This window comes from Fukomys damarensis, unplaced genomic scaffold (genome assembly GCF_012274545.1).
Source record: "Fukomys damarensis isolate Sample0158 unplaced genomic scaffold, DMR_v1.0_HiC HiC_scaffold_38, whole genome shotgun sequence".
NCBI lineage: Eukaryota > Metazoa > Chordata > Mammalia > Rodentia > Bathyergidae > Fukomys > Fukomys damarensis.
In genome coordinates this window covers 81,587,506-81,607,157 of record NW_022900950.1, presented here as the reverse complement: position 1 = coordinate 81,607,157, position 19,652 = coordinate 81,587,506, and the positions used below count along the sequence as shown (strand labels likewise).

At 36.5% G+C, this 19,652-nt stretch overlaps 1 protein-coding gene across 1 annotated transcript in view; it reads left to right on the top strand.

Moving 5' to 3' along the window:
- Fstl5 (follistatin like 5) overlaps positions 1-19,652 on the top strand; it is a 716,962-nt gene that overhangs the window by 360,785 nt on the left and 336,525 nt on the right. Inside the window, exon 5 of the mRNA XM_033759984.1 lies at positions 2,031-2,227. Coding sequence (XP_033615875.1) covers positions 2,031-2,227 — 197 coding nt within the window. The remainder of the gene's footprint in view (positions 1-2,030; positions 2,228-19,652) is intronic.

Below are 19,652 nucleotides of genomic sequence, written 5' to 3'. Positions count from 1 at the left end.
TGAACGTTATTTATCTATGGTGTTGCTTCTCATCTGTAAAACTTTGCTTTCCTTTTTTGTGTTATAATTGATATGTATAAGATGATTCAGTATGTATAAAGTTCCTGACACACAGGAAGGCTTTGCTACATAAAATCTAGATTTAATAACAGATGAACCTTTTTTATTTCTAAAAAGTAGTGACAGTTTTATTAAAGTTGCAAATTTTTAAATGATTTGCCACATTTTATAACTATTTCTTGCATATATTTCATAGAATATGAATACCTTAACTTCAGTAAGCTTTTTTTTTCTATTTTCTTTGGATTGTCAGAAACCATCTTATAGGCTGGAACTGAGAGGAAATTAATAACAATTTGGGGAGCAAACTCACTAGTGATTTGATAAACCAGACAGCTACAGTGCTTACACCCTGTTTCCCCGCCGCTTCTCCCAGCATCCCCACCCGGCCCAGGTCACGCGCCGAGGCAGGAAGCTCTGGGAGTAGTCCATGGCTTTCACAGTACGCAGGTGCACACACACGTACACAAACACACACACTTGAAGGTTGCTTTTGCACTCCTTTCCCAAACACTACAATTGCTTGCCGTGGCTCTGGATTTGATTACTTCTCTCTCTTGGCAGTGAGTTCTTTGCCATCATGAAAACCTGTTATTATTCTTTTTCAGAAATTTGACTTAATCTGCTCTCCCATGTTTATACTTCATGGTGTAAAGAAAAAGAGTTGCTTGACAGGATCGGTAAACGCTGAATTTGCTGAACAGCAGTAGTCATTTCATTGTCTTTGATAGGAATATAGTCTCTCATCTCTCTAGAACAGATTGTTTTCTGTCTTTTCTTAGAAGAGAATGAAAGTTCAAATACTGTTTTTCAACCCCAGGCTTCTCAGACGTCTTTTACAAAATCTTTAGAAATCTTCCTTTAATTTTGTAGATGCTGTCAAAGCCTAATTTTCAAAATTTACTACAATTATATGCTAGCTTTTTTTCTAAAAACATATTTAAAATATTCTTAACTAATATAACATCTACTGTTTCATATCTAAATTGGATTGTGCGTTGTATCTTTGTATATTTCATAGCACACTTGCTGGCAAGAGTATGCATTTCATTTCAATACACTGTCTATAAACATGTCATCACAGGACCATTGCAAGCAAAATGTTTTGTAAGATAATTACATAAAGATATTATGGCATTTTAGTAGTTTTGTTTTTGTTTAATTCTTGGAGAAAAGGGCAATCATCCAAGAAATTACTGTTGTTTAATATGTTGTTCTCAGTAATGTGTAGGTTATTACATGGGAACTCTGAACATCTGCAATGCATATTGCCCAGTGTGAGTTTACTTTCCCTGGGAAAAGAGATTTACAAAGTTAAAGCTTTAAGATGCAAAGCACAAATGTATGTTATGCTGTACACTGGATGCTATAAAAGGAGAGAAATGAACATCAAGAACAGTAAGGATGGAATTTGGAAGAATGTTACTATGATCTTAATATGCCACTAAGAGTAGACAGAATTTGAAGAGAAAATGTTTGCATGCCTGTGTGCATGTGTGTGTGTGATGGTGGAGGAAGAGGAGAGGAGAGAGGAATTGCTTCAAAACAAATCCAATATCTATAACATATTTTAGAGTTAACATGGTATAATCTTTTGGAGCAGATATAAAGGAGTTTAATTAAGTGCAAAATGAAGTACAATGTAACCCTTTGCCTTGGGCAGTTCGTTTCACTGAGCATATTTCCTGGAGACCAGTGATTTAAACTCTGGTGCTAGTTGAAGCTATTGTGTTTTCCATGTCTCCCAAATCATGATTGTCTTTTAAACAGAGAAACTTCAGTAAATATGTTATAAAATTTGACAGCAATGAAAGTATTCTATCCATCCTTGGTAATAGTATATATTTTTTCTTCATCTAAATTATAAAGTATGAGAAACCAGAAAATTCATATACTACCAACTTCTAAATATTCATGTTATTTATTTTCAAAAATATTGCTTTGAAAATAACTTAGTTCTTTTGTTACAGGAGATAACTGCAAGACCAATGTATACAGCAAGATGAAAAGCATGCTTTTAGATTTACAAAATCAAAAATATATCACTCAAGAAAATGAAAATCCTAATGGCGATGACGTATCTCGGAAGAAGCTGTTGGTGGATCAAATGTTTAAATATTTTGATGCAGACAGTAACGGACTTATAGATATTAATGAACTAACTCAGGTATGATTAATAATTAAATGACAACTTTAAATGTAGGGTACACATTACATTTATATTGTCAGAATTAACTGTAATAATAAAATATATTTATTCTGTTATCAAAGAATATAGAAATATAGTTAAAAAGCAACAGCTGATTACTATATACATTAAGTAACCGTTCTATGATGTCATACAGTTTTAAAATATATCTACTTTGGATAGATTTTTATACCTTAAATAGCTAAAGGAATTACAATTTTTCTATCTTATCGAATTTATCAAATCTCTCCTGATATATTCTGGAGCCAGTTGTAAGGTGAAATTTCAACCAGTCAGTAAAAGTCAGTTTGTGCAATCTCAGAGACACTGTTATATAGCAAAAGCACACATCTCTAGTGCAATGTAACTAACTGATGCAAGATGCAAGATTTGTTGATATATCCCAGTACTTTTCACTAACCCAAGATCAATGATAATGCATTCTATACGGTTTTAACATTTAGTCCGTTTTAGTGAAATACCACTTCTTGGACATGGAAACTATATGAAAAAATTACTGAAAAGAAGACTTAACAGAAAGTTTTTTTCGAACAACATTGGGAAAAGAGAGCTGTTTTTTTTTTTTTTTTTTTTTTTTTTTTTTTTTTTTTGTGTGTGTGTGTGTGTGTGTGTGTGTGTGTCTGTCTATGTGTCCCCAAGGCCTGACTGTACCATTACCCAGGCAGGCACCAGAATCTGAACTGTCTGGGGTTAGAGGTAGAAATGTAAATTAAAGAACACAAGTTTTCTGTGAAAAGAAATAAAAGTTTTAGGGAGTAAGTGGAGAGAAAAAGCCAGACTGGGGTGATAGGAAAATGGCACTGGCTTTGGTATACTTTTCTAACACCCAGACGGTCCCTGTGAAATAACTTCATTCCCAATCTAAGCAGTGAATGCAGACTGTGGGGGCAGGAGCCAGGCCATTAGCAATGTTATGCTATTCACTGTTTGTGGCTCATTTTATGGCTTGCTTAAAAATAAATCTAACATTGTAGAATATTATAGTGACCTCACTCAGCAAGTGTCTCTACAATTTGGAAAAGTGTTATTTAAATTAAAAACTTTGTATCACAGTTACCTTACATGTAACTGTGTTATAGTTCTCAAACTCAGATTAATCAAAGTCAGTATCATTTTCATTCATGCATATTTGCAGCACCTAAAGCTCTCATTACTGGTGTGGAGTTGGTATGTGTACACAGCACATCTTCATTCCTTTCTCACCCCCATCATTTCTCCTGCTTCCTGCATCGCTCCGTCTCTTGGTCTCTCTCATATGCTAAAGATCTATCTTCCAACTTTCTATTATCTAACTTCTATTTTGCTCTTCATTTATATTTTGGGTTTTTCATGTAAGAGAAATGCAACATTTAAGTTTGTGTTTCTGATTAATTGTACTTGACATTATGGTCTCAAGGTGCATCCATTTTAGTACAAAGGACTGATGACTCATGTTTACCCTTCTTTATGGAGTAGATGAGTACTCTATTGTTTATACATGCCAATTTTTTATCCATTTTTCTATTGGTTGGGATACAGGCCATGTCCAAGAATTAGCTGTTATGAATTGTGCTGCTGTAAGCATAGATATGCATGCATCACAGTGAAATTATCTTTAATCCTTTTGGAGGCTACCTAGGAGAGAAATATCTGGGTCAAAGGGAATTTTTATTTTGCTTTTTGAGGCATCCTTTTGATTTTCATAGTGGTTAAACTAGTTCAAATTCCCACCAACAATGTAGAAAGATTCTTTATTCCTGTGGCCTCACCAGTGTTTGCTATAATTTTATGGTAGTCATTCTTTCTGGAGGAAGTTGGAAGCTCAGTGATTTTTAATGTCCATTTCTCCGGTGGCTAGAGATGTTGGACATGTTTTCCTGTATTTATTTACCATTTATATTTCAGAGAAGTGCCTATTCATTTTATGCACCCATTTTTTATTGCATCCTTTATTAGGGGGACTAAATTTTTTTAGTTCTTATGTATTCTGGATACTGGTTCTCTGTCCTTCACTCTGTTTTTGTTTTCTTTGCTCTGCAGAAGCTTTTTAATTTGATGTGATCCCATTTGTTGGTTCTTGGTATTTGTGTGTGTGTGTGTGTGTGTGTGCGGTGCATTTAGGCTCTGTTCAGAAAGTCCTTGCCTGCCCCCATGTGTTCAAGAGCTTTGCCTATTTTATCTTCCAGCAGATTATTTCTGTTTTAACATCTCAGATCTCTGAGTCATTTTGAGTTTAGCTTAGTGTGTGGTGAGAGACAGTGCTCCAGGTTCAGTCTTCCGCATGTGGAAGCAGTCTTCCCATAGTCCACTTCTTCCAGCATATGGACTTAGACCTCTTGTCAAGGATCTGAAGTCTGGGTGTGGCTGGAGGTGTGTCTGCACTCTGTTGTATCCCAGAAATCCACAGATCTGTTTTTGTGCTAATACCATGCTCTTTTTTCCCACTGATTTTTGTGATATAACTTGAAGCCCTGGATGGTGATGCCTCCTGCTTTGCTCTTGCTGGGCTTTTGCTATTCTGGGTCTGTTCTGGTTCCATATGAATTTTATGTTTGTTTTCTCTAGTTCTGTGAGGAATGCTGTTGGTATTTTTATTGGAATTGTGTGAAGTCTGGATTTCAGTTTTGGCAAAATGGCAATTGTTGTAATTTTGGTTTTCCTATCAGGAGCAGGGTATATCTTGTCTTTTTTTATTTCCTCTTCAATCTCCTTTTTCTGAGTGCTATTAGTTTTTATTGTAGAGGTCTTTCTCTCTTGGTTTTGCATTGTTTCATAGTGCGATTGTAAATGGTATTGTTTCCTAATTTCTTTCTTGATAAGTTCATTGTTGGTGTACAGGAATGATACTGATTTTGAGGATGGACTTTTCATCTTGCTATGCTGCTGAATTTGGATATTAATTCTAGGAATTTCTGGTGGACATTTTTGGGTTTTCTATGTAGAGGATTGTGTTATCTACAAGTAGTGATAACTTGATAATTTCCTGTACATACCCCTTTTATTTTTGCTGGAAGTTAGCATCTTAAAATATGTTTTCAAAGCTACAACTTAATTTATAAAGTTCATCTGCTGCAAAGTTTGGCAGGTTTTTTTTTTTTTCTCGGCTATCTTTATTCTGTCCTTGATATATGTGTGAAATGAGTTACTTCAATTTTATAAATGTATAATGTGAAAGCCGAAGGTACATTTGAAATACCATTATTTGTTGCCCAACTTTTAAGAGGCTCCTGAAAACACTAAGTGGGAAGATTATTTTTGCTGACTCCCTTTCGACTGCAGAAAGACTACTTGCTTACTTCTGAGTATTGGCAGTTACACACTCAGTTTGTTGTGAAACCACAAATGTATCTTCTGAGTAGCCAGTGCCGCTCACTTCAGCTGGGGATGACAGTTTCTTTTGCTCCATGTTATTACCCAATCTTGACCACTTTCTGGATTTTTGTCCATGTTAGCAGGTGTTTGAAAGTATCTTGTTCGAATGTGCTTTTCCTTGGTGATGTATGATTTGGACACATCTGCATATGTTTATCTGACACACATTTATCTTCTTTATTTTTTTACTGAATTTCTTGCTTTCTTATTCTGGAGCTTTATGAGTTTTTTGAATACTTTGGAAATGGTCTTTTATTACATGTGTCTCTTGCAAAATTTTTATCCTAGTTTGTGATTTATTTTTCCACCCTCTTGAGGTTGCCTTTTGTGGAGCTGAATATTTTCAATATTAATAAAGTTCAAGTCATCAGTTATTTCTTCTGTATATTGTGCTTTTGAAGTTGTATCTAAGCCTTCATCATATCCATAGTCATCTAGGCTTTTTCTATATTACATTCTATAAGTTTTATAGTTTTGTATTTTACATTTTGGTATATGATCTACTTGCAGTCATTTTTGGAAAGAGTTCAGTATCTGTGTATAAATTGTTTTTTTTTTTCTGTGTACCTATCCCGTTGTTCCCATGCTGTTTGTTGAAAAGTTATCTTTGCCACATGGAATATTCTACATGCTTTTTTCAAATCTCAGTTGAATATATTTGTGTGTATTTATCACTAGGCCTTCTTCTATGTTCCATTGGTCAACTCAACTCTTGTTCACCAATACCATACTATTTTGATTACCATGGCTTTATAATAAGTCTTGAAGTTGGGTTAGGTCAATGCCTCAGATTTGTTCTACTCTTTAATACTGTGTTTTCTCTTCTGGGTCTTTTGACTCTTTGTATAACCTACAGGATGCGTTTGTTGATCCACAAAATAATTGGCGTTTTGGGTGGGATCATACTGAATCTGTAGATCATGTTTGGAAGAACTGCCATCTTGACGGCGTTGAATTCTTACCCATGAGGATAAAATATCTCTCCACTTATTTTTGTTCATTGATTTCATTAATTAAATTTTGATTTTCTTTATATAAATTTTACTTATTCTTGACAGATTTACCTTTGACTGTTTCTTTTTAAGTGTTAATTTAAATGAGATTTTTCCCCCTCAAATTGTCTGATTAATTACTGGTATAAAGGAATGCAGTTGAATTTTGTATGTTAACCTTATCTCCTTCAGTTATTTGTTCCAAATGGATTTTTTCAATTCTTTTAGATTTTTATGTAGATAATCATGTTATTTGAAGAAGATCAATTTTATTTCTTCTTTCCTCATCTAAGTGCACAGACTTGGATTTCAGGACAATATTGAGATGGAGTTATGAGAGAGGATTCTTGCTGTGTTCCTGATTTTAGTGCAAACGTTTTGAGTTTCTCAATGCTATGATGTTAGCTATAAGTTATTTCATAGTAATAATTTTTTTTACTGAATTGATAAATTATCTATTATTAGTGTATTGAGTGCAGTTATGGTGAATGAATATTATTGGATTTTTGTCAAATGTTTTGCAACATGTAATCATGAACTTTTTCATCTTTGAATTATTGCTATGATAGATTACATTCATTTATGTTTTTAGTGCCAAGCTAGGTTTGCAACCAAATATAAATACCATTTGCTCATGGTGTATGATTTTATAAGTTTTTGGATGTCAATTTGCTAATATTTATCAAAAATTGCATCTTTAGTCAAAAGAAATATTTATGTATAGTTTTCTTTTCTTGTCTTGGTCTAGTTTTGTCACTGGAGATTTAGGGCAAAATGCCCAACTCCAGGTTTCCCTACAGACCAAGATCGACTGCCTTTCTCATAATCCCATCAAGGAAATCAGCAATGTTGGAGGGCTGGAAATGAGTGTTGATTTGTGTGGCCAACGTAGGAAGTAATTAAGAGATTCAAGACCTACTTTGAGGGGCTGACAGAAGTTTTGGGGTTTTGTAGAAATGGAGAATAGAGGCAGTGGTCAGGAGTTTGCATAACTGGGCTTTTGCATGGCTGGAGAGCACAGACAGTCCTGGTCAAGGTATGGCCTGGCTGACAGGTATCTTAGTCCTGATTTGCAGTATGGTGGGAGAGCCTTCACTGAGGGTGTGATTTGATTCTCATCTTGACAAGATTGCACCTACTTCTGGGGGCAGCCTTGGTTTCCATCATGGGGTAATTGCTCCCACTTGGGGGTGACTTCTAAATGGAGCAGTCTCTCAGAGGCTCTCCTTTTCCTGGAATCTGAGGACACTGCAAGTTTAGGACAATGATGGGAGACTTCTAGGCACCACTCCAGAAGATCTGGAACTGCCTGGATAGGCTTATCACTGGATGTCCCTGCAAATCCTGAAAATTATTTTAGTTACTCTTGATGCCCTCCACCTTGCAGAAGGATGAGCTAGACTGATTATAAGTGGACTAATAAACATTGTTTTATAGACATCAGGCGGGCACCCAAGTGATTACTGTGCTTACTTGAAGAGCTGAGCAGGGATCTGACTCAGTCTTCAGCTGCTAAAGGGCATAAGTGAAGGCAGAAATGGTGGGTTTTGTCCTGCCTTTCACGGTCCCTTGAACACCTGCATGCAGGTCAGCCTCTAGGTCTCTATTAGAGTTTTGGTTTGTGGAATGTGAGATCTTATAGAATGCATTAAAAATATTCTCTCTGCTTATATTTTCTGGAAAAGAAGTATAAAATTGCTATAATGTTTTATTGCATATTTGATAAAATTCACCAGTAAATCCATCTGAGCCTATTACTTTCTGTGTTGGAAGGTTATGAAGTAGTAATTTAATGTATTTAGTAGACATAGTTATAGTCAAACTGTTTACTTCTGCTTGTATAGTTTTAGAAAATTATATGCTTCAAGGATTGATCCATTCTTGTTTCCCAGTTTGTAACAGAATTGTTCACAGTGGTCCTTTATTTTCCTTTTCATATCCACAGTATTTTTAGTGCTGTTCCATTTGCATGCACCCCACACCCACAAGTCAGCTCCCTTAGTGGAAATGTTACTGTCTCTCATCCATCAGTACGCAGCTGTGCAGAAATGAAGGTTTCAATGGGCTCACTGAAAATACACAAGGAAATTTTGCTGATTGGTAACAAATACTTTTCACTAGTTTTTTTTTTTATGTTACAAGTGCTTTTAAGAAACTATATTAATTACTGTAGTAATAATACATTTGATTTTATTCATAAACTTGGATGCATATATGTAATACAATCTCATATGAAATTTAAAAATAATTTAACTTGAAGGAATAAACTAGAAATGACATTAATAGATTTATTAATAATTTAAACTATTAGAATATGAAATATATAATTTTAAGTTACTGCCAGTTATTAGTAAAAAATTAAAAACATAACTGGCTGTGAAGCTTTATAAATACAGAGTTCAAGCTACCTGTCCACATTCTGCTCTTACTCTACATAGTGACTTATTCTAGGGTTTCTCTTATATATGTTCGAATGCATTAGTATCTAGAACCCTGAGAGAAAAGACATCATTAGAAAACCAGTAAAGAGGGTAAGATCTCTACCATCACAACTCATCATTAGCAAGAAAATATTTGCTCAAATTAAGTGATCAATCATGCAAATAAACTTCATTTAACTCATCTCTTTCCCACATTACACAGAGATGGACAACCACGTATTTAGTTCTTTAGGTTGATATCACTTTTCGTACACAGAAAATATCCCAAAATAAAAAGCAAATTCATTACCCAGTAAGGTTTTAGACATTTTTTTTCCTCATTGAGTTTCTTGGTACATTGTAGGTATACAGTACAGTTACATTCTTCATTGGGATCTTGTACCTTTACATGACAGGTCTTGGTTCTCATTTTTCCCCTTGTTCCTGCCCTCCCTTCACCCCCTCCTCCCCTCCCCATTACAAACACTTTATTTCCATTTTTTCATATTTTTTTTCTTTTCCCTTATTAACCTTCCCCTACCCTTCCCACTTTCCCTACACCTTTAGCCCTTTTCTTCCTATTTCACATTGTCAGTTATCTCATTAGGAAAGTTTTAGACATTCAGAAGAGGGTGTCTCACAAAAGTGGCAAAACTGACAGCAGAACACTCAGTTGATCCATCAACAGCATTAGCGAAATCAACAAAGATGGAGATGGGACCTCCCTATAGCAAAGGGATAAGTGGCCACCCAGTGATGAAGGTCCAGGGTTATTTTAAATAGTTACAGTATCCTGGTTAAGAACTTTGATTACAGAACCCGTGTTCAGATCACTACTTTTCTACTTACTAGCTGTGTGACCCTTGGCAAGTTATCCAAATTCATTGAGTCTCAGTTTCTTATCTCTGAAACATCAATAACAAGTATTAGCCACTTAAATTTGATGAGTCACTTGTGGTTTTAAATATGAAATCATTCTTCAGACATCCAAATTAATTGCCATGCACTGCAGCATTTTTCCATTTCAGCTTCTCCAAAATTTGTATAATCAAGCCCATTATATTTTATAGCTACCAACATCTAATGTCCTAAAAATTGTAAATCAGTCACAAAATGTACCAATACCAGAATCCAAAGAGAGCACCCACCACAACTTTCCCCCTGGTCCTAGAGGTAGGAGAACATCCTGGCCTCTGACTTGTCATTCCTTACCCATGTGATAGACCCACTTTAACCTTGTGGCCATGTATTTCTACCTTCCAATCACAAGAAACAGGATGGTAGGCTAGAATAGGGTGTCTACCAAATTAGGTTTTAACAGGAATACAGCATGTACATCTTTTCGCATGTGCGTGTATTAAAATTTTAATTATATTTAAAGATTTTTTGGCTTGGACTTCTTCAATACTAAATGTTTATCCCCGACTTAAAATAGTCAGATGGATATTTTCTTTATTTAATTCTGGTGGTCTGCCATCTTTTCTTGAGCTGGTATTTTCTGTTGGACCCTATTAAGAATGAGGAGGAAGGAGAATTCTGAATGGTCTGATTTGCTCTGTCATAACCCGCCCTGTGCACCAAAGGAGAAAATGGAACTTCTTCCTTCTCTGACACCTATTCTAATAGGATAAGAAACATCACTCCCCTCTCCTCCCAAATCCAGCAGGTTCTCTGAAGTTCATCTTCGCTATTTGGATCTCCCTTTAATAAAAATTCCCCTACACTGAGATTTCAGCACTTTTTTAGAATCCAGTCTGAAATCTGAACTTTACTAATCCGTCCTCATGTGAGAGTTTTCCTTCCAGCAATATGGTTTCACTTCTCTGTCATGGAATAAGAGCTCACTTAAAAGTTATCATGATCACATGCTTATCCAAGGTATCTCTTCATCTCTCCTAGATGTTGCATACATCGTTTATGGTCAGGCACTCAGTCACATAGCATAATGTTTTTTGGTTTTAAGAACATGCATTATTTCTTATACACATATAAGTGTATTATGATTGAAATTACAACTTCAAAATGGACACACATGATGCTGTCTTGAGGCGGAATGGTTTATAGGAAACAGTCCTTTGAAGCGAAAAGGTAAAGGGATCTTTTGTTATGAAAAGAGGTATAGAACTCTCCTGCATGGTTTATCTATATGAATAGTAAAGTCACTGGGAATATTAAAGAATAAGACTGGTCATTTCATGTAGTTCAATGGTTGAGAGTCAAAGAAATAGTCTTTCTCATACCTCTATCATGTATCTATCTATCATCTCTCTAACCTATCATTGTCTATCTTTCCATTTATCTGTGTGGAAAAGCCTGGTTTTATAACAGAAAATAATTCTCACATGCCCAGAGGGAGTAGTAATCTGCTACCTTCTTTGCACTGAGAGAGAATAAATGTGGAAGTAAAATCAGCCTCCAGTTAAGATAATGAAAATTACTGAAGAAAAGGTTTTATTAAGAGATAGCCAGATTTTTGTAAAATCAATATGAAGATGAAAGATATTTTCATAAAATATTGATGGAAAAAGAGCTTTGTGGTAAAAAAGCAGGATTCCCAGAGTACAAATGATATATTTGAGTATAATTAGCCTCTAGTTAAGTTAATGAAAATTACTGGACAAATGATTTTATCAAGGTACAGCCAGAGTTTTGTAAGGTCAATATGAGGAAGAAGATATTTTTGTAAAATATTTATTGAAAAATAGAGTTTTGTGTTAAAAAAAGGAGAGCAGATTTCCAGGGTACAAATTATGCATTTCGATTTGGTGGAATGAGGAGTGTGCCCAGCTGAAGAGCAGCTTAGTGAGACTTGGGCTTCACAGGACCACAGAGTAAGGCAGGAAAGAAAGCACAGGGAGTCTGTGCAATTCATCCTTCAGAGAGAATGCGTCTTGCATGACAGTCTCTACCACAGTCACCCAACTTGCAAGGGAAAATTTCCACATCCCTGCACAGATTCCTTTGAATCCAAAGTGAACGATGTCCTTTTCTACACTTACATACATGTTATAAAGTTCTGTTGATCAATCAGCCACAGGAAGTAACAATAATGACTACTAATAAAATAGAACACTGAAAACAAGATACAGTCATAAAATTGCCAGCATCAAAGTACTCTTGTCCTTTGGGACAATTCTTCTTATTATGTGAGATAGGTCACTTGAACACATGTACTGTACTATCACATAGGCAGGTGATAACTTAGAGACCACTGGGAGGAGAATCTACAATGACTCTCATGGACAAGGACAGTCCACACACCTGGAGCGGCTGACTGGTGCAGGAAGTCATCACACTGCTCAGAGTGGTACAGTCAGTGCTTATTGGAGCTTTATTTCTGGAGTTTTCTATTAAATGCTTTTGGACCATATTGACTTGGGCAACTGAAACTATGCCAGGCAAACCCACAGATAAGGGAGGATTATTATCTTTGGTCCTGAAAGGGAGATCGGGGGATACATGACAGGCTTCACTGGGCAGAATGGTGTCCTTGACTTTGTCAGCAGCCAGAGTACTTGAAGGGGAACAACATCTCGTAAAATATTTTTCTGGACTTTCTCCACTTGGTAAATATGCACAGAATGTAAGCAAGCAAAGCCATTCCCTAGTGATTCTAGTTTTAAATAAGCAGCTGTATTAATACATTGGTTTAGGTTTTTCTCCATTTATATCCTGTCGTTTTAAAGCTGATTTGCTTTAGCAATGCATATTTGAATGAAGTGTTTTTATTGTGCACACAAGCCAACTCATTATTAAAATACGAAGCCGAACTACCTGTTCCCAAGGTTTAAACCATTATGTTATACATATTTGACTTAAAATGTCACTGGCTCAATGACTACTATATATGAGTACATTTACATGATTAAATAAAAAGCAAAAATAGACAAGAGTAGATGTTTTCCAGTTTGTATAAAGGGCATGGCAATGATCTATTTGCATGTTTGAATATGTCAAGTAACTGTCTTAAAATGATTATAATTGTCACATAGGGGAATGACCAGTCAACCTTAATTTTGAATTGGTTAAGTTCATTATGATTTCACAGATTTTTAAAAAATACTGATGTAGTCAGCATGTTTATTTACTATAAGATTTGTAAGGATTTTTTGTTGCAGTTAGAAAGCTGCTTCATTGGGAAGAAACTAAATGCAAGTGAGTACTTGTGTGCACAGAGAAGGAAAATAACAGAGGAGTTTCCAGAGTGCCGCAGTAGGTGTTTCTACTTAAAAAATGTTAAAAAGAAACAGGATTTTTTCCAAATCATTGCTTACAGAAGAATATCCGTATTCTCTCTCCCTCCCTCTCTCTCTCTCTCTCTCCCTCCCTCTCTCTCTCTCTCTCTCTCTCTCTTCCCATAATCTTATCAGTTGTACAAAATAAAGAAGCAGGAAACCAAGTGCTATTTTAGAAAGACATAACCAATACTAATGGGTTGGTCCCACTGGGTTAGAAATTACATTGTTAGTGCTAAAACATTTCATAATGATAACACTAAGAATTGACATTTAACAGAGGACAATTATCACTTAATTGTAAGTGTTATTTCTAGTATGTCCTGGACACCTGGAACATTACATTGAGGGATTTTTTTTTATTTTAAATTTGTTCTTTGTTGCATCTTGCTTTAGAATTTTAAAATTCACTTAAAAATCTTGTATTTAGAGAATCCTTATGAGCCAGGCATGATGCTTAAAAATATAATACTTTCCTTCTACCTGTACTTTAATGAAATACCTCTTCAGGTAGTCTTTCAAAAAATTAGCACTGGCCACTGGATTATTTTTTAAATGTTATATTGGATACATTAGAAAATCTAAAAGAAAACTGGAAGATCTAATTATTCTCATTGAATCCTTTCCTTTCATCTCTCACAGTATAGCATCATTTATATATGATTAAATTATTAAAATGTATATTAATTATTGACACTGTTTACATTGTTTTTAGAGCACTATTATTAATGTGTGATTGTCTTATTTAATTATATGTTTGCCTTTTCACACATCTTATCTAGAATAAAATTTCCTATAGGGCAGGAATTGTGTTATCTTTGTTTACTGATTTACCTCTAACACTAACACAGCTCTTGGTACATAGCAATTTCAAAGAAGGGAAAAGAAAGAGTAAGGCAAATAGAAAAGGAGGAAGGGAGGAAGGGAAACATAAGGTGTCAGACTTATTAAGAGAACTACTCCTATTACCTGGAGAAGCAGAAATCTAACCCTTACAGAGTGTACCCGTGACACGAGTGCATTTTTGACCCTTATGCTTTTATAAAATCTATACTTTTTCTGTAAAGAAATAAACTTATCTACCACTCTTCAACTTCACAAAGGCCTCGTGGACTTATTTTCAAAATAGAGAGCAATGAGTCCTAACTCTACCAAGCAGTAGTGATCATGAGCTGACCCTGCTTAGCACAGAGAGCAGTGTGTAAGGGCTGGGGTGTTCATGAAGACGCAGGGACTGAGCTTCTCCTCTGCTGCCCTCCTCCTCCTCCTCCTCTTCCTCGCAGTCTCAGCATGACCTCTGCCCAGACACCAGCAAAGTCCATCACTGTCCTTTGTCTCTTCAAGAGAGCTAGGAAAATAAACTTGAATTCCTAAGTCATGCTGTCTTCAAGAAACACAGTGCACACCTCATGGTAGCAGGGAGGGACTACTGGCACCCAGTTCTCTCACACTGTCTTGCTTTGCGCAGATTATCTCTACATAACTTATTATCTGAGGTATGCATATTTCTGACGACCTTTATGTGCATATCTATCTAGAGATATAGATGTACATTATTTGTCCTGATTTTACTAAAATACAAATTCTATGTGCATGCATTTTTATAAAAATATTTTTAACTGACAAATAAAAATTGTATGTATTTATGAGGTGCATACAACTGCTATATGAATACATTGCATAATGTTCCAAGGAAGGTAAATATGTAAGCTTTGAACATTTACATTTCTTGTGAGGAAAACATTCAACATTCTCTTCTTTTTTGAAATATACAGTCCATTATTCTCAATAGTCACAAAGTATGCAATATCACACATTTTTTTTCTATGCAACTGTAACTTATTTTTAAATTTTACTCTCTAGACCTTATGGTTCCTATTCCTAGGTAACTTAGCACTTGTTGACTGAACTTCCCCTAATCGCTCCCTTCCCTACTCTCCTCACCGTCTGGTCACCAATATTCTACTCTCACCCACCTGTGTATCTTCTGATGAGCTGAGCGACACCATGCAGGTCTCTTTCCCTTCCTGGGCCATTTCACTTTAAGACTTGTCTCTAGTTTCACCCATGTTGTAGCAGATGGCAGACTTGACCCTCGTACAGCAGAGTGTTACTCTGTGGTGTCACAGACCACCACATTTTCTGCATTCATCAGCTGATGAACACTTAGATTGTTTCTGTTCCTTCACTATTATGGGTAGTGCTGCAATAAACATGGAAGCGAAGATGTCTGTTTCACAGAGTGTCTTTGAAAGTATACTATTAGATGCATCTCTGTTTTAACTTTGTGAGGAGCCTCCACACAGTTTCCCACAATGGCTGTGCTAATGTGAATTTCAGCCCACCATGTGTAAGGGTCTCCTCTTCTCCACATCCTCACCAGCACTTGCTGTACTCGCTAATTATGTTCTATCTTGAGTGTGGTGATGCCTCATTTCTGTTTTGATTTGTAGTTCCTTGATGGTTAATTATAGTGAGATTTTTTTCATATGTCCATTGGTATTCAGGATATCTTCTCATGAAAAATGTCTTCTGCCCACTTTTTAACTGGGTTTATTTATTTTGAAGCTGAATCATTTGTGTTCTTTACATAATCTGCATACTAATTCTTATCAGTATATAGTTTGAAAATATTTCCCCCATTGTTTGATTTTTATCTTCACTGTATTGATTATTCTGTCTGCTGTGTAGAAGTGTTTTAGTTTATTATGGTCCAGTTTGTCTACTTTTGCTTTTGTTTCTTGTTCTTTGCCATCTTAACAAAACCACGATCCTTGACCATTCTAGCATCCTTAGGAATTCTCTGTGTATCCTCTTTGGATAGTTTCAGAGTTTCAGTGTTTAATCCACTTCATTTGATTTTTATATATGATGAGATCAGGATTGTAGTTTCATCCTTCCAAAAATACACAACTAATCTTCACAGCCCCTCTTAGTGAAGAGAATGTTTTTTCTTTTATGAACGTTCTTAGCAACTTGTCAAAGATGAGTTAGTTGCATGTGGTTATGTGGGTTTATTTCAAGGCTGTCAATTCTGTTCTATTGGTCTGCAAATCTCTTCCTACTGAAATGGATACCTTTGTGATTGCTACAGCTTTGTACTTTGTTTTGAAGTCACGTAGTATAATGCTTTCTTCTTTGTTCTTTCTATTCTTTTTAGTTTGGTCTATTCAGGCTTTTTTCACTTTGTTTTGTATGTACACAATTCCCATATGCAAGTGTGCATGATTTGTATGGTTGGGGTTTACATATGAATTGGATTTTTTTCCATTTCTGTGAAGAATGTCATTGGTATTTTGATAGGGTTTGCTTCAATATGTGAATCACTTTTGGTGTGACAGAAATTTTAACACTAATAATACTTTGAATCCATAGGCAAGGATATCTTTCCAAATTTTAGGGTCATTTTCAATTCTTTCATCATCATCATCATTATTTAATTGGCATTGTAGAGAACATTTACCTTGCTGGTGATATTTTTCCAAGTGTTTTTGGTCTTTTGTAGCTGCTTTAATTTTCTTGGTTTCTTTTCTTTAAAATACTATTCTTGTATAGAAATGTGAATAGAAATGAGACTGGGTTAAATCCTGCATCTTTTCTGAATTTTTGTTATTATTTCTAAGGTATTTTGTCTTTATCTTCAGGTCATGTTGTCTGCAAAATGTGAAATTTTGATTCCTTCCTTTATAATTTGGATATCCTTGATTTTTTTTCTCCTTCTTAATTACTCTGGCTAGTACCTCAAGCACTATTTTGAATAAAAGTTGTAAAAATGATGAGATTTTTCTGTCCACGATGAAATTACCAGTGGGCTTACTGAAGGTGAATATTTTACGTTGAATTATGTTCTCGCTGCACCTAATTAGCATGTTCCTGCTGTATCTAGCTAGAGCTTTCATCAGATAGGGACGCTGCATTTCACCAGATTGCTGTACTGCACCAATGAGATGATCATGTGGGGTTTGCCTTTCATTCTGTGGATTTGGTGCATTCTGTTTAAGGGCTCATGATATTGGGTTATCCTCAAATCACTGGGTGATTGTCACTTGACCATAGTGAAGAATTGACATGACCTTGGATTTGGTCTGCTAGTATTTTGTTGATTTTTGCATCTATCTTCATCAAGGATATTGACCTGCAGCTGGCTAGTTTTTCTTTTTTCTACTAAGTCTTATTATTTGTTTTTGAGGTATTGAAGTGCTATGGTTCCTCCTGATTTAGTAATGTTATGGAATTTGTGTCCATAGATCTATCCAATTTTGTGTAGGTTTTCAATTGTTGACACACAGCTGTTTCTAATAGTCTGTAATTATCCTTTGTATTTGTGGATGCTAATAGTAATATATTTTTTCATCAGTGATTTTGTAATTAGTGTCTCCTCTCTCTATTTTTTCTACTTAGTTAGGCTAAGGGACTGTCCATTTTATTTACCTGACCAGAAGTCATGCACACCAGAATAGAAATCTGTCCACCCTGGGCTGTGGGTTTCTGTCTGTCACTGGGGTGAGTCCAGAGGTGTGGTCTGGAGGTAGGACACACTTGATTCTGCCCACTCTTGGGTGTCACCATGGCAGGCCTGGTTCTGAGGTCTGAGGCAAATTCCTGCACCTATTTCCCTATTTCATCCTGCAGCAGATGGAATCTTTCTCCATACTCTGTTGGCCAGGTCATGAAGGCATGGTGGAGTCACACCCTTGACCTCTGAGGCTTGTGCTAAGTCATGGTCTCCTGGGTAACCACTGCAGGCCTTGCACATTCTCCCAGACGTGTCTTAGGCCTGCACCACAACTGGAGGCAACGCGGGCTGAAATGTGAGCTCCCTGTGAAGTATATCTCTCCCTCTGGCACCAAGGCAGTGCCATGAACTCCCTCCATGGGAACTGAGCTATGTACAGGGGGTTTGGGGTTCTGCCTGGGGTTGCCCTTTTCCTAAAGTATCCAGCAGTGAGTTTCAAGGCTAAATTATAAGTTGCCTCCTGTATTGGTCAGCTGTCCTGATGCTGGCACAGCACAGCCTACACCCACAGCTTCAAGGAAGAGAGGCCCAATTTTCCCCACACATCAGGGATTCCTGCCCATGGTCAACTGTTTCCACAGCAGAAGTATAACTGGTAGCAGGATGTGGCGGAGCAAGGGTGCTCACATCATGGTGGCCAGGTAGCAAGCACAGAAGACAGAGAGGAAGGGTAGGAACCACACATGGCCCCCGAGGCCTGCCCTGTGACTGTGATTATCCTAAATCCAGGCGCTGTTGTCCACTCATCTGGTTTCTTAGCTCCTGTGAGTGCATTTTTAAAGGACTAGTTCACAATGACGTCAGTGAGAAGACAGCCCTAGATGGTCCTGTTCCATCTGGTGGTGTTGCTGCCTGTGGGAACTGTTGTTTGTCTTGCTGTTTACTGTATTTTCAGAGCCCAGGACAGAGGACGACACATAATAGGCAATGAAAAATGATCTCTTGAACAACTGACTCAGGAAAGGAGTGAAGGAGGATAGCTTAATTTGGGAAGAGACAGTTCTTTTATTGTTTTTCTTTTTGAACAGTAAGAATTCAGCACCAAATCAGTCACTCCTGAGTTCTGATATGCAAGTTATGCAACTTGCGCAGCTCTATGATTTTGAAGTTGAATACATTCCCTCTTGGGAAGCTGTGGTCTGACCCTGCCTAAGGCCATAATTTCTACCAATGCTTTCGGCTCATCCCTACCCTATGGAGTCCAAGACTGGAAATCATCTCTGAACAAGTAAAAAGAGTAACAGTGATTATGTGTTCAGCTTCCAGGAATTTGGGAAACATCTTCACTGTTTCACCGTGGATGACAATTGAAATTATGACTGAGTCATCATTATATGACATTTAAATTTGTGTAATTTCAGTGACTGTAGCCCTGCTGTCAGCTGCTGCTCCAGAGGGGAAGTGTGCATTTTTAGGGACCCAGAATGCAGATTTTGAACAGTGGCAGACAGTAAATGAAACAATGCAGGAAATTATAAAATCCAAAAGAATCTTGAAATCATGTGCCAGAGAGTGGCTGGTATACTAGAAAAGTAGATCTATTAACATACTCTTTTGGGGGAGCAGTGGATGTTGAACTCAGGACCTTGCACTTACAAGGCAGGTGGGGTACCACTGAACTAAATCCCCGGCCCTCACTAACATTTTATCACATTTTCTTCCCAATAAATACTATTTAACAGTTATCAACGCTAAGGTAATTAAAGTATTTTTTTCATGCTGATGGAAATGTACCACAAACTCACAAACGAGATATATTAAAAATGTGAAGTAGGGCCAGGGATTTAGCTCAGCAGTTTGGTGGCCTGCCTTGCAAGCGCAAGGACCCAAGTTCAATCCCCGGTACCCAAAAAAAAAAAAAAAAAAAAA